This window comes from Ochotona curzoniae, unplaced genomic scaffold, assembly GCF_017591425.1.
Source record: "Ochotona curzoniae isolate NIBS_2020 unplaced genomic scaffold, NIBS_Ocur_1.0 scaffold_4506, whole genome shotgun sequence".
NCBI lineage: Eukaryota > Metazoa > Chordata > Mammalia > Lagomorpha > Ochotonidae > Ochotona > Ochotona curzoniae.
This window is the reverse complement of record NW_024467119.1, coordinates 51,601,231-51,616,405: the sequence shown is the minus strand read 5'-3', so window position 1 is coordinate 51,616,405 and position 15,175 is coordinate 51,601,231. Positions and strand designations below refer to the sequence as shown.

Here is a 15,175-nt window from a genome sequence, read left to right as displayed (position 1 = left end):
ATTCCTTTGTAAAGAGAACATGGGCTTCTTGTTTTGAAAAATTCACTCTAAATACCCCCTTGTACATATATGATTTTGTGATCTAAAGTTATAAATTTGGTAGAATTTTATGGCCTAATGTAAGGGAGGCCTGAGTATTAAGGTATACCTAAGGATTAAATATAAAAGCTATAATTTATATGGTTATGTACATAAAACTATATTATCTTTTACATGTAAATAGCTTTTATATATTCTTGCTGTTTCCTAAAGTAAGTCCTAAAGGAAATCTGCTGGTGCTGTAATACTGACTCTATCAAATACAACAGAGGAACCAGTGCTTTGGCAAAGTGGGTTAAGCTGTGGACTATAACACTGTGCATCCTTTATGGGCAGCAGTTCAAGTCTCAGCTGCTTCATTTCTATTTGAATTCCTTTCTAATGTGCCTGAAAGAGTGAGGTAGACTTGGGAATAGAATAATCATATTTAGCTTGTGGCCAGTATTTTACTTTCTTTTTAAAGGATTTTTTTTTATTGGAAAGGCAGATTTACAGAGAGAAGGAGAGACAGAAAGATCTTCCATCTGCTGATTCATTCTCCAAATAACCTCAGCAGACAGATATGGAGCATGCTGAATCCAGGTGCCAGAAACTTCTTCCAGGTCTCCCATATATGAGACAGGGGCCCAAGTGCTTGAGCTACCTTCCACTGCCTTTCTAGGCAAAACAGGAAACTGGTTCAGGAATGGAGCAGCACTTGGATATGGGAGTTGGTGTTGCAAGCAATGGCTTAACCCACTATCACATGACACTGGCTCCCATAATTTGAAACTGGAGTTCGGCTCATATATCACTTAGGGATCAGGTGGGATATAGGAGTTGCTTAGGGAAGCTAAAGAATAGTATCAGACAGTTAAGTTTTTTGAATCAGCTCAACCAGTCAAAGTCATTTTAAAAATTTAAAATTTATTCTAGAGTAATTTGAGAATGGGAAATGAGAATTTTCCCATTTCTCTCTTTTCAGGCCTCTTCTGCAACCACCACTATTAAGATATTTCTTGCTGACCACTGTGAATGATGAAAATTCTTTTTTTTTTTTTTTTGGTAGAATCAATACAAGTGATTCCAGCGGGGAAGGAGCCCCAGATACTTGGAGTGACCATGGAACCAGACTGCTTGACTCTACCATCCTGTGCTCAGGGGAATGGTCCCCAGCTAATGGAGCAAAGCTTGCATCTTCCCTCGCATGGGGCACAGTCCCTTGCTGTGGGAGTTAATAAGCTCCAGTTTTTCTCATCTGCTAATCCATCATGGTAGCAAAGGGCCTCAGATTCATCATACCAGGTGGAACCAGTACAGTGAAAAGCTGGAATTATAAGGAAGGCCAAGAGGAACAAACCACACATGTGGGTAGTATGGCTCCTTATAAATTGTCTAGGAAATCTACAGATACTGGGTTCATATCCTCTACAACCAATCAATTATCCAGGAATCTGGACATAGATGCATGATTAGGCTTTTGTTTCTTCTTTCAGGCAATCTCACGGCAGATATTCAAATTAAAGTAACCAAGAGAACCACCTGGTAGCATTAAAAACCAAATTGGTGCAATAGTACTTTATAAGCTATGCTGTCTTTGATAGTAAATATAGATATTTTCTTCCTTCGTGTAGGCTCAGAATGGGATTAGAACAGACAGTTCCATGGTTTTGGTCAGTTATAAAGCAAGCTTTTGATCTAGTCAGACCATTTAGCTCAACTAGATGGAAATATTGGAATATCATTTTTAAGTTACAACATAATCTTTAACTGATCTTCAGTTTGGTCCCTGCTAGTAACTTTGCAGAATGAATTGTGATAAATCCGTGAACCAATTTCCTCAAAGTTAAACAGCTTAATTTTTCTATTTTAAAATCTTTGGAAAGATTTAACTTCTAAATATTACCCAAGAGACTTTCCCTGCCATTACTGTCAATTGTCACCATGTCTTCTCCAGTGAAAATACTGAATTTTCCCACTGTGTGTTTGTATGCAATTTTCTACCTGTTTCCTGGTATGAGGTTGTAAATACACAGCCTGATCTATTTATTTTTTGTCATGGATTATAGTTAATTTCTTTAATTATTAAGATAAAGTCAGCATAAAACAAATATTTTATTGTTTACTTGATGAAAGCAATTGTGATCAAAAGAGATATTAGACTTGAACCAAATGGTTTTGTCAGGCTTGTTGTTATAACCTTTTTTTTTTTTTCAAAACTACAACATCATAAAGTAAAACTTCACACAGTGTTCCAATTTATCATTTTTCTTACAGTGAGGGCATTGTTACAATAGATGACACAGTCTATCTATTACAATAACTTTGGATTGAGATTTGGTTAATACATGAACTAGTCCCTTCACTTGCCTTTTATGTTTTACTTCTCCTAAATGACTTGGACTTTGATTACATCAGAACAGAGAATAAAAAGGAATTGAAATGCATGCTTTGAAATGACTACTTTATCCAAACTGTGCTGCAGATTTCGTCATGGCAATGGGGAGGATGACTTGAGATCTACAAATGTTACATCATTTGTGCCAGCTACTTTAGATTTTCCTGTATTCAGTTTTGCTTTGATTGATAATTGATAACGTGAAGGATCAGAAGACCTGTCTTTTATTTCTGATGAGTGAAATGAAACTTTAAATGTTTAGATTACAGTTTTTGTCCTTTAGTACAACCTTCTTTTATGGGTTTGAAAATCACTGAGGAAATGATATGATATGGCAAGCACTTATAATATACCAGTATATTTGAACCAGAAATTTCCTATGTACTTTGAGATTTTTGACGAGTGAGATACCATTAAAAACTGTCACCATGTTAAATCTGCCCAGGCTATCCAGTCGGCTCCCTGGTCAGATTGAAGACAATGCAACAAAGCAACAAGTCATCCCCAGATGACATCTTCACTTCTTGCAGCTCCACATCTCTACAGAAATATTCTCCCTTCTTTAAAATTCTAGGGTTACAAAAAGAGCATTTTCACCTACAGTGTTTGATTTGCATGTTTTCCAGACTGAATATATTTCCCAATCCTCAGGGTCTCATGTGCACATTACCTGATTGAAATTCCTTTTGATTAAATATTACCTTCTAAAATGAGCATTCTGTTCTCTCTTCTAGCACCCAAAGAAAGCTTTGAACATTGAATTTTTTGAAACCATATGATTCCACTTCTTCCCATTAGCCATGATTTCCAAATGATGTCCTTTTCATGATGCCTTGTAAGAAGCCAAAAGTGCCTGGCTTTGTAAGTTTCACTGCCAATGCCCAACCTTTCCCTGTATTGCATCGTGGCAGGGATGCTGATTAGGAAACTCAGATCCTCCAGGTCCTCTTTCTGGAGCTTGTTTTTCCCAGCTCCCTTTGTAATTCTATAAAGGTCAATGTCTATAATAAATTGCTTGTGATCTAATATCCAGTGAATCACTTCCTTTATTGAAGACTGATACAAGAAATTCATCTAGATATTTAAATACACTTAGAGTCTCACACAAATTCTTCCATGGAATAGAAAAGAGAAAACACTTCCTTTCATTTTATAGGATTGGTCTAACAGTATTTCTACAGATGACAATATATAACATAGGAAATTCAGTTACGAATATATAAATTTAAAGTCTATTAAAATAAGCTTGGCAGCATTTTAAAAAACTATCATGTTATGATCAAGCGGTATCTAGTTCATGAAAAATTAGATATTTAAAACCATATGTGTAATTTAATATGATAACAGAGAAAAAGGAACTTGGCATGTTCTAATAGAGGCATAAAATTTTTCAACCTTAACACTCATTCATGACAAAACTTCTCAGTAAAATATAAAGCAATGTTTAATTCCTTATCATGATGAAGGAAATTTGCCAACATCTTCTCTTCCCTCCGGCAAACATTATACTTTATGATGAATGTTGAAAGCATTCCTTTTAGCACTAAGATCGGGACTACGACAAAGGTTGTCGTGATTTATATTCTGCATTGTTCTGGAGATCTTAAAAATGTGACATCACACTCAGTACTAAGGTTATATTTTAGGAATTTGTTAAGAGTAAAAATGAGGAAATGGTGTTAATTATTTTCATAGTTGTCCGCAAAATGCAAAAATTATCTATAGTTAAATTATAGGCAGTAACAAAATTTATCTCGCTATTACTGACTAGAAAATACAAATAATATTAGCATTTAAGTAATAATGGTAATATAAAAGTAAAGTAATTATGAATACATTAGAAGATATGCTAGGTGAGATATACTAGAAAATTAAAAAGTGATGAGACATTTAAAAAGACCTAAAAGAAGATATACCATGTTCATAAAGTCTTAATGTTATGCTGTTGTCATCAATTTTCCCTTAGTACATGTACACACACATACATACATACACAATAACATTTCAATTAAAATCTCATTTTAAAAAGTTGGCTAATGTCATTAGATTCCATATAAAAGGTCTGACTATGAAAGTCTAGATTTATCAGAAACCTCCTGCTAGGAAAAGTTTTTGGGAAATGAGATAAAATTCCAACAAAATTCATTGGAAGACATTGTGTGTTTTTTAAGGCTGTGAGAATTCAAAGGGCTGAGATTTTGGAGATAAAGGATTGGATGTACAGGGACTGGTGTTGGTGGTGCAGCAGTGTTATGCATCCCATACTGGAGTGCTAGTTCAACTCCTGGTTGCTTTGCTTCTGATCTGCCTCCTGACTAATGAAACCTAGAAGGGCAATGGAAGGGACCCAAGTGCTTGGACACTGCCCACATGTGTGGAAGCCCTAGATGGAGTTCCCTGTGTCTGCCTTCCCCTTGATACAGTACTCACTGTTTTTCTGAGCAGTGAACAAGCAGTTTGCCAATAAATATACTGATCTCTTTGTCTCTCCGTCTTTCTTTGTCATCCTTAAAAGAAATAGGCTTTAAAAATGTTTTTTTAGAGTTTAAACTTACTGTACCCTCCCGACTGCTGGTGGGTCTCAGGACGGGGTGTCTCATGCCTGGATCCCAGATGACAGCCACCATGTGCACATGGTGAGCTGCCCTGGGCCTGCCTGGGCTCCGGGGGCTGCTCCCTTCGGGGTGAGTACACTGAGCGGGGAGGTCTCCGTGACTGGGCAGGTCCAGGACCCATCCACCGCCTTCATTGGGTGGTGAATGGGATTGGGGAGGGGCGCGACCTTGGGCCTGGGAGTTTAAACTTCCAGCAGCCTCCCGGCTGCTGGTGGGTCTCAGGACGGGGTGTCTCATGCCTGGATCCCAGAAGACAGCCACCATGTGCACGTGGTGAGCTGTCCCTGGGCGCCCAGTGCGCCCATTTGGTGCCAGGATCTGCCTACTGGCCGCCCAGCCAGGAAGCTCTGGGGTTTTGGTTCTTTGAATCGCTGCTTAACTAGCTCCAAGTTGAACCCATTGTGCTTCTAGGATGTGAAGCAATCATAAAGATTCCCATTGGCAGTAACTCTTCCTTTGTAAAACTTGTAATCACTGAACAATGCTGACCACCAAATACCAGTCCATGCAGGAATTATGGCTTGGGGCTTGTCCTGCAGATTTATATCATGTTACCTGACATGATGATGGATCAGGAGAAGGGTCACATTAAGCAGGGCCATTACATTAACTAGCACTCAAGAACCATAACCGGGGGTAAATTCTGTGAGGGATGTGTGGGCCACATCCTGTGAAAATTCTAGCCCCACTGGTTATCTCAAGAGTTGAGGTGGTGATGGACTAAGCTAGGTGTGATCAAGGAGCCTGCCATCAATCACAGGTAAAGGAACCCCCAATAGTCTGAACTGGTCAAGGCAGAAGCACCCGAATGTGCATCCTGATTAGGGTCTGGGGTGGGCTAGGCTGCAACGTTCACCAGCTCATAGAAGGCCAAATGGAAGGCCAGACTGCGACGGGCACTGGCCTATACCCAATGGCATGTATGAGAACTGGGTCCGGGAGTGGATTAAGTGGAGGAACTTGGGAAACTCCCCTGGTGAGTCATAGCTCCCGCTCGTGAACATCTGGTCCAGACCTGGGAGTCGGCCAAGCTGAGCAAAGTAGCTCCAACAGCTGGCAAATGTGTCAATTGGTAATGGAACAGGGTAGATCAGGCAGGACTGAGCAAACCTTAGCCCACAAGCAAAACTAGAGACCAGGACAGAGCACAGGTCATACCAAGCTAGGCTCTTATACCTACTGGTCTGCGTGAGCCAGGAACGCTAAGCCACAGTGTCTAAGGCAGAGGTCAGGAAAGGTGAGGGGCTGTGCCAAGCTGAGTCAGAGCAACCACTGGCATGCATGTGATCTATGGCTGGGAACAGGCCCAGTTGGGGAGCTAAGGGGACAACCCTAGCTGGGTTGAGGTTCCCACCAAGGGGCGTGTAACCTGGAATGGGGGCTGTGTTCTGATCTGGAAACAGCTGTAGTCTCCCTTGACACAAGTGTGGACTGGGATTGGATGCACCAAACCAGGCCAGACCCCAACACCCTCTGGTGTCCTGGAGGACCGGGATAGATTTATGATGGACTAGGCAAGGTCTCAAACCCCTACTGAGCCATGTATGAAGCTATATGTGGGTATGGAGAGCCATGGCTGGGCTGAAACATCCAACAACAAGAACCAGCTTGGGTTGAAGGCCAGTCAGGAAAAGCCACTGTTCCTGCTATGACAGGAGGTGGACTGAGTAGGGCTGGCTTATGAACCCACTGGTAAGCGTGAAACCTGGCATTGGGAGAGGTTCTGATGGAGAAGCCTGAGCAACTTCTCTGGCAGGACACAGACCCGGCAGGTAAGCGCAAGAAACATGATAGGAAATAGCCCAGAACAGGCCATGGAAAGTTACCCACGGACATACAATTGGCAGGGTTCGGGGGAAGACCAGGCTGAATCTGTCCACGTCATCCACTGGCAAATTCAAGCACCAGAGCAGTTGCAACAAAGACTAGTGCACAATACGGAATGCCAAGGTGAGGTTGCCTGTACCGGAAGGGACCACAGTGCCCAACCAGCAAGCATGAGAACAAGGAAGGGAGGGGCAGAGCCGGCAGGGGAATAAGGGAGGGTTCCTTTGCTGGACAGCTACTCCCACTGGAGAGCGTGAACTGGGATGGGGGCAGACCAGACTAGGCAGGGCTACAACACCTGTGCGCCTCATGTGGACTAGATCAGGGAAAAGCCAGGCTGGGCTGATTATTCCTACTGGTGCAAACAAAATTAGAGTGGGTGAGGGTTGTTCGGGCTTAGCCACAGCATCAGCTGGCAGAAGCTGGCATTGTGGGCTAGTTCTGTCAAGTCAAACCACAGAATTATCTGGAGAGTGCATAATCTGGGAGTGGGAGAGGCCTGGGAGGGAAATAGTGGGCTCATCCCTCTTGGGTTACCACTTCCATGGGAGGGCATAAAACTAGGACAACGGCTGGGGTGGAATGGGGTGTGGGACAGACTGGGCTACTGCTACACATACTGGCAAACCAGGGTAGGGGGCGGGCCTGGTGAGGATTATTGCGGGTCGCTCCAACTAGGCTGCAGCTCCCACTGGTTTATGCGAGGGTCAAATATGTGCTGGGCAGAACCAGGCTGGACTGCAACACCAATTGGTTCCAATGGAAGTCGGAGTGAAAACAGAACCAACCCAGCAATTGCAACCACCAGCTGAGCGAGGTGATGGACTGTGCCGGGCCCTGTACTTGCTAGCACATACAAGAATCTGGTCTGAGAACACCTCAGACAAAGTTTCTTTGGAGATCTCCCTAATCAAAATGCTGGACTCAGAACCCTAACCATGAAAAGAGAGAAGACAGAACAGGTCAACTAACTATCTCAGCTATGATGGATTATGTCAATCAGTGGATTCTTCAAGGACCTCATAGTGCTTGGAGTGGCAAGATGGGCAGCGATTCATAACTGTTGAAATATCTAAACCACCTGAGCAAGAACCTCAGAGCATACCCTACATCCGGGATCTGGGGAGGGTGGGAAATTGGGTGGGCCTTCTCCCTTAATATCCCCCTTTAAACATGAAGGAAACAATATGGAAAAAATACTAGTCCTACCCACGTTCCTGTAGCCCTTGAAACTTTTTACCCTAATTAACTATGTAAAGATTGTCAAAATAAAAGAAATTTAAAAAAATTTTTTTAAGTTGGAAAATGCAAGGAGGTAAACCTGTCATTCTCTGTCTTTAAGCACTTGTTAATTTATGCAGGGTTAAACAGAGAATAGTAGTAATATGGGATAGAAATTGGGCAGAGTTTTAATAGTTTAGTGAGCCAGAAGACGTGCATAAAAATCTGACTGGCAAAGAAAAGTGACCCTGATAACAAATCCAGGCTTTCACATAAGATATGTGCGATGCCACAGCCTATGCACAAAAGCTAATTAGAAATAGTCCAGCACTCACACAGAGACACAGATTCAAATTAGCTCATTCTAAAATAAGATTAAGATGATCTAATCCAACCCTTAACTTTGCTACTGGCAAAAATGAATCCTCTCTGCGGAAACATAATATAATTCAGAATCTCTAATTATTTCCTCAAAATTTTATATGTGGCATCTGGTATTCAGAAAAAAAAAAAAACCTGAACAATTAGCCAAGAAAAGGAAAATCAGGTCAAGTACACAGACCTACAGGGAATCCAGCTATTAGATTTATCAGATGTTGGGTTGAAATAATGTAAGCTTTTGCACAAGAAGATACACAGAGAAAAATAATTTCACTGTGGATTTGAGTCCTTACAAATAATGCACTGGAAAACACAATAAGTGAAATGAAGAACTTAGCGAATGGATCTAACTGCAGATCATACACACAAGAAGTGATGACTATTGATCCACAAAGAAAAAGAGAAAAATGATGCAAAATACAGAAAAAAGAATAATGTGTGAGGACAAAATTCTTCCAAAACATATGTTTTCAATTTTAGAAGAGAAATGGTCAAAAATAATATTTTTTAAAAGAGATTTGTTTTTGGAAAGGCATATTTACAGAAATAAAGAGAGACAGAGAGAAAGACCTTTCATCTGCTCGTTCATTCCCCAAGCAACTGCAATGGCTGGAACTGAGCTAAACTAAAGCCAGGAGCCAAGAGCCTCTTCCTGGTCTTCCACATAGGTGTAGGGGCCCAAGGCTTTGGGCTGTCCTCCACTGCTTTCCCAGGCCACATGCAGGGAGCTGGATGGAAAGTGGAGTGGCCGGGACACAAAGCAATGGCTATATGGGATCCTGGTGCTTGCAAGGTGAGAATTTAGCCATTTTGCTGGGCCATCATGCTATGCCCTAAAAGCAATGTTTAAAGAGATGAATGACATATGAGAACAGTCTAAAAATGAGGAGCAATAACTCAAAAATGTTACAAACTGTGATTGCTGTGGTGTTGTTCAAGGCTAAGCCTCTTTCTGTGGCACTGGCAGCCCACATGGGCAGCAATTTGAGTTCAGGATGCTCTATTTCTGATGCAGCTTCCTGCTAATGACCTGGAAAAGCAGTGGAAGCTGGCCTGAGTCCTTGGGTCTCTACACTCCTACCTGCAAGTAGGAGAGCTAGAAGAAGCTCCTGGCTCTCTACTTCAGATAGGCCCAGAGCCAACCATTGTGGCTATTTGGGGAATGAACCAATGGATGGAAGATTTGTCTGTCTGTCCTCTCTGCATATCTGACTTTGCAATGAAAAAAAAGTCATTTTTAAAAAAATCACAGAATATAATTTTCTTATGGGATACTGTGTAGCAACTGAAGTGTGTGCATTGGGCTGCATGTGCTAGTGGTTAATGCCCATGTCACTCTGGAGTGCCCAAGTTCAACCCCTGACTCTGGCACCTTTCTGCCAGCGGGGCAGGAGCAGGGAGGCAGCAGGTGTGCCTCAGGTAGTTGGGTTCCTGCCACTCTAAAGGAAGAGCCTGGCTCCATGCTTTGGCCCCCACCCCACTGGCTTATGCAGGCATTTGCGCAGGGAGCCAGGAGCTGAAAGACCTCTCTTTTTAAGCAAACAAATTCAATAAATAAATCTTACATGACAATGCATTAATTTAAAAGAATGTATTGAATATGAATAAGGCTTTAAAAAAAACACACACACACAGGAAAGGTTCACATTTTACCAGGGAAACATTGTATATGAATGTTATGCACCAGGAAAATCAAACAGTGTGTTGTGAATTGATGAAGGCCCATGTGGTGGAAGACAAAAGAAAGTCAGAGCATCATCAAGAACTGGAGCTGTCTTGGGTGCCAGGAGAGGAACCCATCCGTAATGGGGACCCCAGAGCTTGCAGCAGGGCTCTGGCCCAAGCCTCAGCTCTGTTTTGGTTACAACAATTTCTCTGTGAATTGCCCACAGGCATATACTCTCACTTTTTTCCCCCTGTGACATATTTTACACTTCATAAAAGAGTGAAAAGGACACAAAAGAAATTGTCCTTAAATTCTGTTGAAGCCCCTGTTGGAATCCAGGGCAGAATTACTTACATTCCTTGCATTCATTCTGGCTGGTTTTGCTGGACTCTGGATCCCTGAAGCTACACAAAAGGCTGGATTAACATATTTCTGAGCTGGGAATTTTCCTCCCCAGTTAGAGGAACGGAAGAGAAGCAAAAAAAAAAAAAAAAAAAAAAGGAAGAAAAGGAAAACACCTTCTACTACACAACTTTGAACACTCTTGGTGAACAGAAGAATAATAAGGAAAACCGGGACACTGGAAGATAAGGGGGAAATAGGATAATGGGATATAGCAAGCTCAAGACAACATGCACATTATACTTATTTTTTGAATCTCATACAAAATTATTGGGTTGGGGATGTTTTGGCACGATAGTCTGGTGGCTAAGTTCTTGCCATGCATTTGCCAAGATCCTATACAGGCACCAATTTATGTCTTGACTGCTCCACTTTTCATCCAGCTCTCTAGGAAAGCAGTAGAGAATGCCCCCAAAGACTTGGGACCCTGCACCCACATGAGAGACCTGGAGGAGGCTCGTGGTTCCTGGCTTCAGATCAGTTCAACTCCGTGCTGTGATCACTTGAGCAGTGAACCAGCGGGCTGAAGATCTTTCCCTTTGTATCTCCTTCTCTCTGTGTATCTGCCTTTCCAATAAAAAATAAAATAATAAAAATGGTGTTCAGCAAGTGTGATGAGATGGAGCCTTGAGAATATCCCGTGTTCATTTGGGCTGGGTGTTGCTCTCCTGCTAATACAAGCTAACCTTCAACAATCCATTGTTTGGGTTTTGTGTTAACTTTCAGTTTTAAATGCTCCTTTTCAAATCCTTGTGCAAGCGATTCTGTGTTTGCTAAATTATTAAGCAGATTCATACAGCAATGCCTGTGTTTGTCCGGAGCTAGGGTTCAGAATGAAACTGCTCTCTGCACTCATGCAATTTTGGATAGGGATCTCTTTTTGAAGGAACTCAAAAATTACTACAGGTAGAAGCAGGTGCTTCAAGGTTTTCCTAATCTCTCAGAACCAGCCTTGTTCCTTTCTCATTCCCAAACCAGAGTTCTCTTCCACCGTGGCTCCTAATGACTTCTGATTCTACCACATCCTTTTCTGATTCATAAATCGGTCAGCAAAATTCTCAGAGAACAGGGCACACATGTGAAGATCAGGACGCCGGAGACTGCAGAGACTCAGTGGATCAATACAGCTGCTGCCCCGACCACTCGGAAGATCTTCATGATAAAGCGTGTCCTACCCTAGGCCCAGCCACATCTACTCCCAGGAGAATTTCCTCTCCTGCCTCTCCTTCTTTGGCTTCAGTCTTTCACTTCTACCACTTGCTGTCACAGGGAACTTGGCGACTTTGAAGGACAGCTGTTGTGTCCTTGGAGTTGAGACCAAATTTTCCACAGAGAGCTATTACGGCTCTGCACCCGGCTAGGGCTGGATGCCGCAAAGGCCAATGCTTCAGATATTTCAAATAGTGTCCCTTTGGCTCCTGATGTCTTCTTGATTGGTCTGGGCCATTTTGTTGTGGATTATGTTTTCAGAATTAGCAGGAATAGTCTCTGGACTATATGCTGTGCTCCCTCTTTACCACTTACTCTAATGTGACAGCATCCCTTTTCTCATGTGGGGCGCTCTAAGTGGGCACCACACTCCAAGTGTGGCCAAACCCTGGGTGGTACTGAGTGACTGCTTTCCCCCTTTCATAGTATACTTGCCACATTCTGCTAATATTGAAAGAAATCATGTAATAGTCAAGCGTGTATGAGGGTTCTTTAAAAAAAAAATAGGTTTGTAGGTCCCTGTGTGAAGGCTCAATTAAATCTTCCCTTGCAAGTGCTGGGATCCCACATGGCACTTGTTCTAATCCTGCTATTCCACTTCCCTTCCAGCTCCCTGCCTATGGCCTGGGAAACCAACAGAAGATGATCCAAAGCCTTGGGGCCCTGCACCCATGCGAGAGACCTGGAACATGCTCCTGGTTCCTGGCTTCAGATTGGCTGAGCTCCAGCCACTGTGGCCACCTGGGAAGTGAACCAGCAGATGGAAAATCTTTGTCTCTTGATCTCCTTCTCTCCATAAATCTGCCTTTCCAATGACAATATATCTTCATCGTTTTTATTGGCATTTTATTTGAAGGACAAAGACAGATTGAGACCTTCCGTTCACTGGGCCACTTCCTAATGCCTCCCCCCACAACACACACATACCCTGTAACAATGGGGGCTCCTAGGCTGTCAGTAGGAGCCCAAAACTCCATTTAGACATTCCACACGAGTGACAGGCACTCAAGTACAGAGCCCTCATCTGCTGCCTACCACCATGTGCTTTAGTAGAAAACTGGATTAGAATTAGAATAGCTGGAAGTTGAACCAGGTGATTGGACATAGGACTCTGTGTTCCAAGCAGTGATTTAACTGCTACTCCAACCTCCGCACTCACCACAAACTTTCAGGAGCCTTCTTGCAAAGAAGAAATCAGGAATTAGCACCCAAACCTCACTAGACCTAACTGCCCTAAAGAAGTGTGTTCATTGCTAAGTTGCCAAGGCATCCATCCAAGATACTTCCTGGTGCTTGGGGCATCAGACAGGAGCCACAGGAGCTGGGCTTTCTTGTTTCTTCTGCCTCTCTCCGCAGGTCTGCTCCATGCTCCATCTTCTCCTGGCAAAGTACTCTTTTCATGTATTTTATATATCTTGAGTACTTTGACGTGCCTGTGCTCCAATGTGCCATGAAACCAGGGGACTACACAACATTTCATTTCAAATGCCCCCACCCTTAACACCAGTTCTCAAATTTTAACATCCACAACATCACCTAGGGAATCTTGCTAAAATGCAAATGATGGGTGCCAGTGCTGTGGCATAGCACGTAAAACTTCTGTCTGCAATGCCAAATTCCCATACCAGTTTGCCCTGGCTGTTCTATGTCTGGTTCAGCTCTCTGCTAATGTGCTTGGAGAAGTAGCAGAGGATCACCCAGGTGCTTGGGCCTCTGCACCCACATGGTAGATCTAGAGCAAGCTCCTGGATCCTAGTTTCAGCCTGACCCAGGCTGAGTCATTGTGGCCACTGAGGAGTGAACCAGTGGATGGAAGATCTCTCTCTCTCCCTCAGTTTCTCTCATTCTCTCTTTCTTCCTTTCGAAGAAATACATAACTTCTAAAAATGCAAAACATAATTCAGCAAATCCAAGAGGAGGAGATAGCCTTTTTAATAAGGTCCCAGCAGACATGAACACATTTGGTACACAGATTATACTTTGACAATTAAACAAATCAGAATCCAGGGGATCCAGTTTGTAGATTTGTTCAACCTGTGCCAGGTGTTTCCTTTGGTCTCACTTCAGCCCTCAGTGGGGGAAACTGACGTATAGAATTCAAAGAGGTCACTTTCATTGGACCTTTGCAGAGGAGCTGTGGACAGACTGGGTCATTCAACATTCAAGTATGTTTTAAACAACCACTAAAACTCCCAGATCACTTTCATATCAATATGCAATAGTCAAATTGTCCTTTGTATTTCTCAAAAATTACCTTTGTGAGAAGCAGAGAGCGAGAGACAGATGGAAGAGCTCCTGTCTGCTGGTTCACTCCTCAAACGCCCTCAGTGGCTGGTGGCTGGGCCAGGCTGAAGTCAGGAATTAGAAATTCAATTCAGGTGTCCCTTCTAGGTGGCAGACACCCAACTTCTTGAGCCATTAAACCAGTTGCATTAGCAAGAAGCTGGAATCAGAAGTGAAGCTAGAACATGAACCCATGAATTCAGACATAGGGTACAAGCATCCTAGTTAGCAATTTAAGTTCTATACTGAATGCTTGCCCCCAAATGTTCTTTTTCAGTAGTTTTTCCAGGTAGATCAATATGGTCCTTAAAGGGGTTGGTGAGTTTGATCAACAAGTATGCGCATGATATTCATGGGGAAATACTGTAGGCTCACAGAACTAAAACTGGTACTCACTGCCTGACACTCTCTCCTTCCCCTGATCCATGGGATTCTAACCTCTGCAGTTCACTGAGACCAACGGTGGTTAACATCTTCTATCTACTGTCTGTTCCTAGGGGTTTACTTTACAATGGTGACTCTACAATGCCTTCCCTTCCCCCATTCCAGTGTGTATGTATAGCTGTGTAGTTGTTATTTTTCATATGTGGACAGTTGAAATACTTGAAGAAGTGTGCGATGAGGAAAGAATGGCAGAGCTGGATAATACAGGTTAAATGAAAACTTCTCTGGAATCAATCTGGGAAAGGTATAGAAGTTATTTAAGCTTGGAGAGCTTTGAAAGAAATCCCAAAACAATGCATTTCAGGCTTGGATCATTGGAGTTGGTTCTATTGTTCACGCACATTTTTTTTTTAAATGAATAACTAGTCCTGCAAAAATCATGCAACCCATCTGAGGCATGCAGGAAGTTTTCCATCAATCAGAACTGACACATTAATTTAATCAGTAGCTTGGCTTCTTTTCCATGTCTTCGTTTGGCCAATTAATAAACATTGCCACATGGATGTGAAGAAATTCCAAGTGCTTTCAGAGGTTTGTTGGACCAAGGAGTTACTCACATGGGGCCACTTTAGGGATCAATTTCCCAAGACCATGAAAAATAAATGGGAAAGTCCTTATGTGAGCCTGTTAGCATCTGTACCTTTGCATTATATATGAGCTTTGCCATGTTCCTGGTGTGTCTATTCGTCACACTGTTTTAACAAGGACTTT

General features: G+C 42.5%; 1 protein-coding gene across 1 annotated transcript in view; it reads left to right on the top strand.

The window, feature by feature from the left end:
* Window positions 1-2,009, top strand: part of EGF (epidermal growth factor) — a 77,368-nt gene extending 75,359 nt beyond the window's left edge. The window contains exon 25 of the mRNA XM_040967381.1: window positions 1,088-2,009. Within this exon, the coding sequence (XP_040823315.1) occupies window positions 1,088-1,296 (209 nt within the window). The 3' untranslated portion in view covers window positions 1,297-2,009. The remainder of the gene's footprint in view (window positions 1-1,087) is intronic.
* The last annotated feature ends 13,166 nt before the right edge of the window (window positions 2,010-15,175 follow it).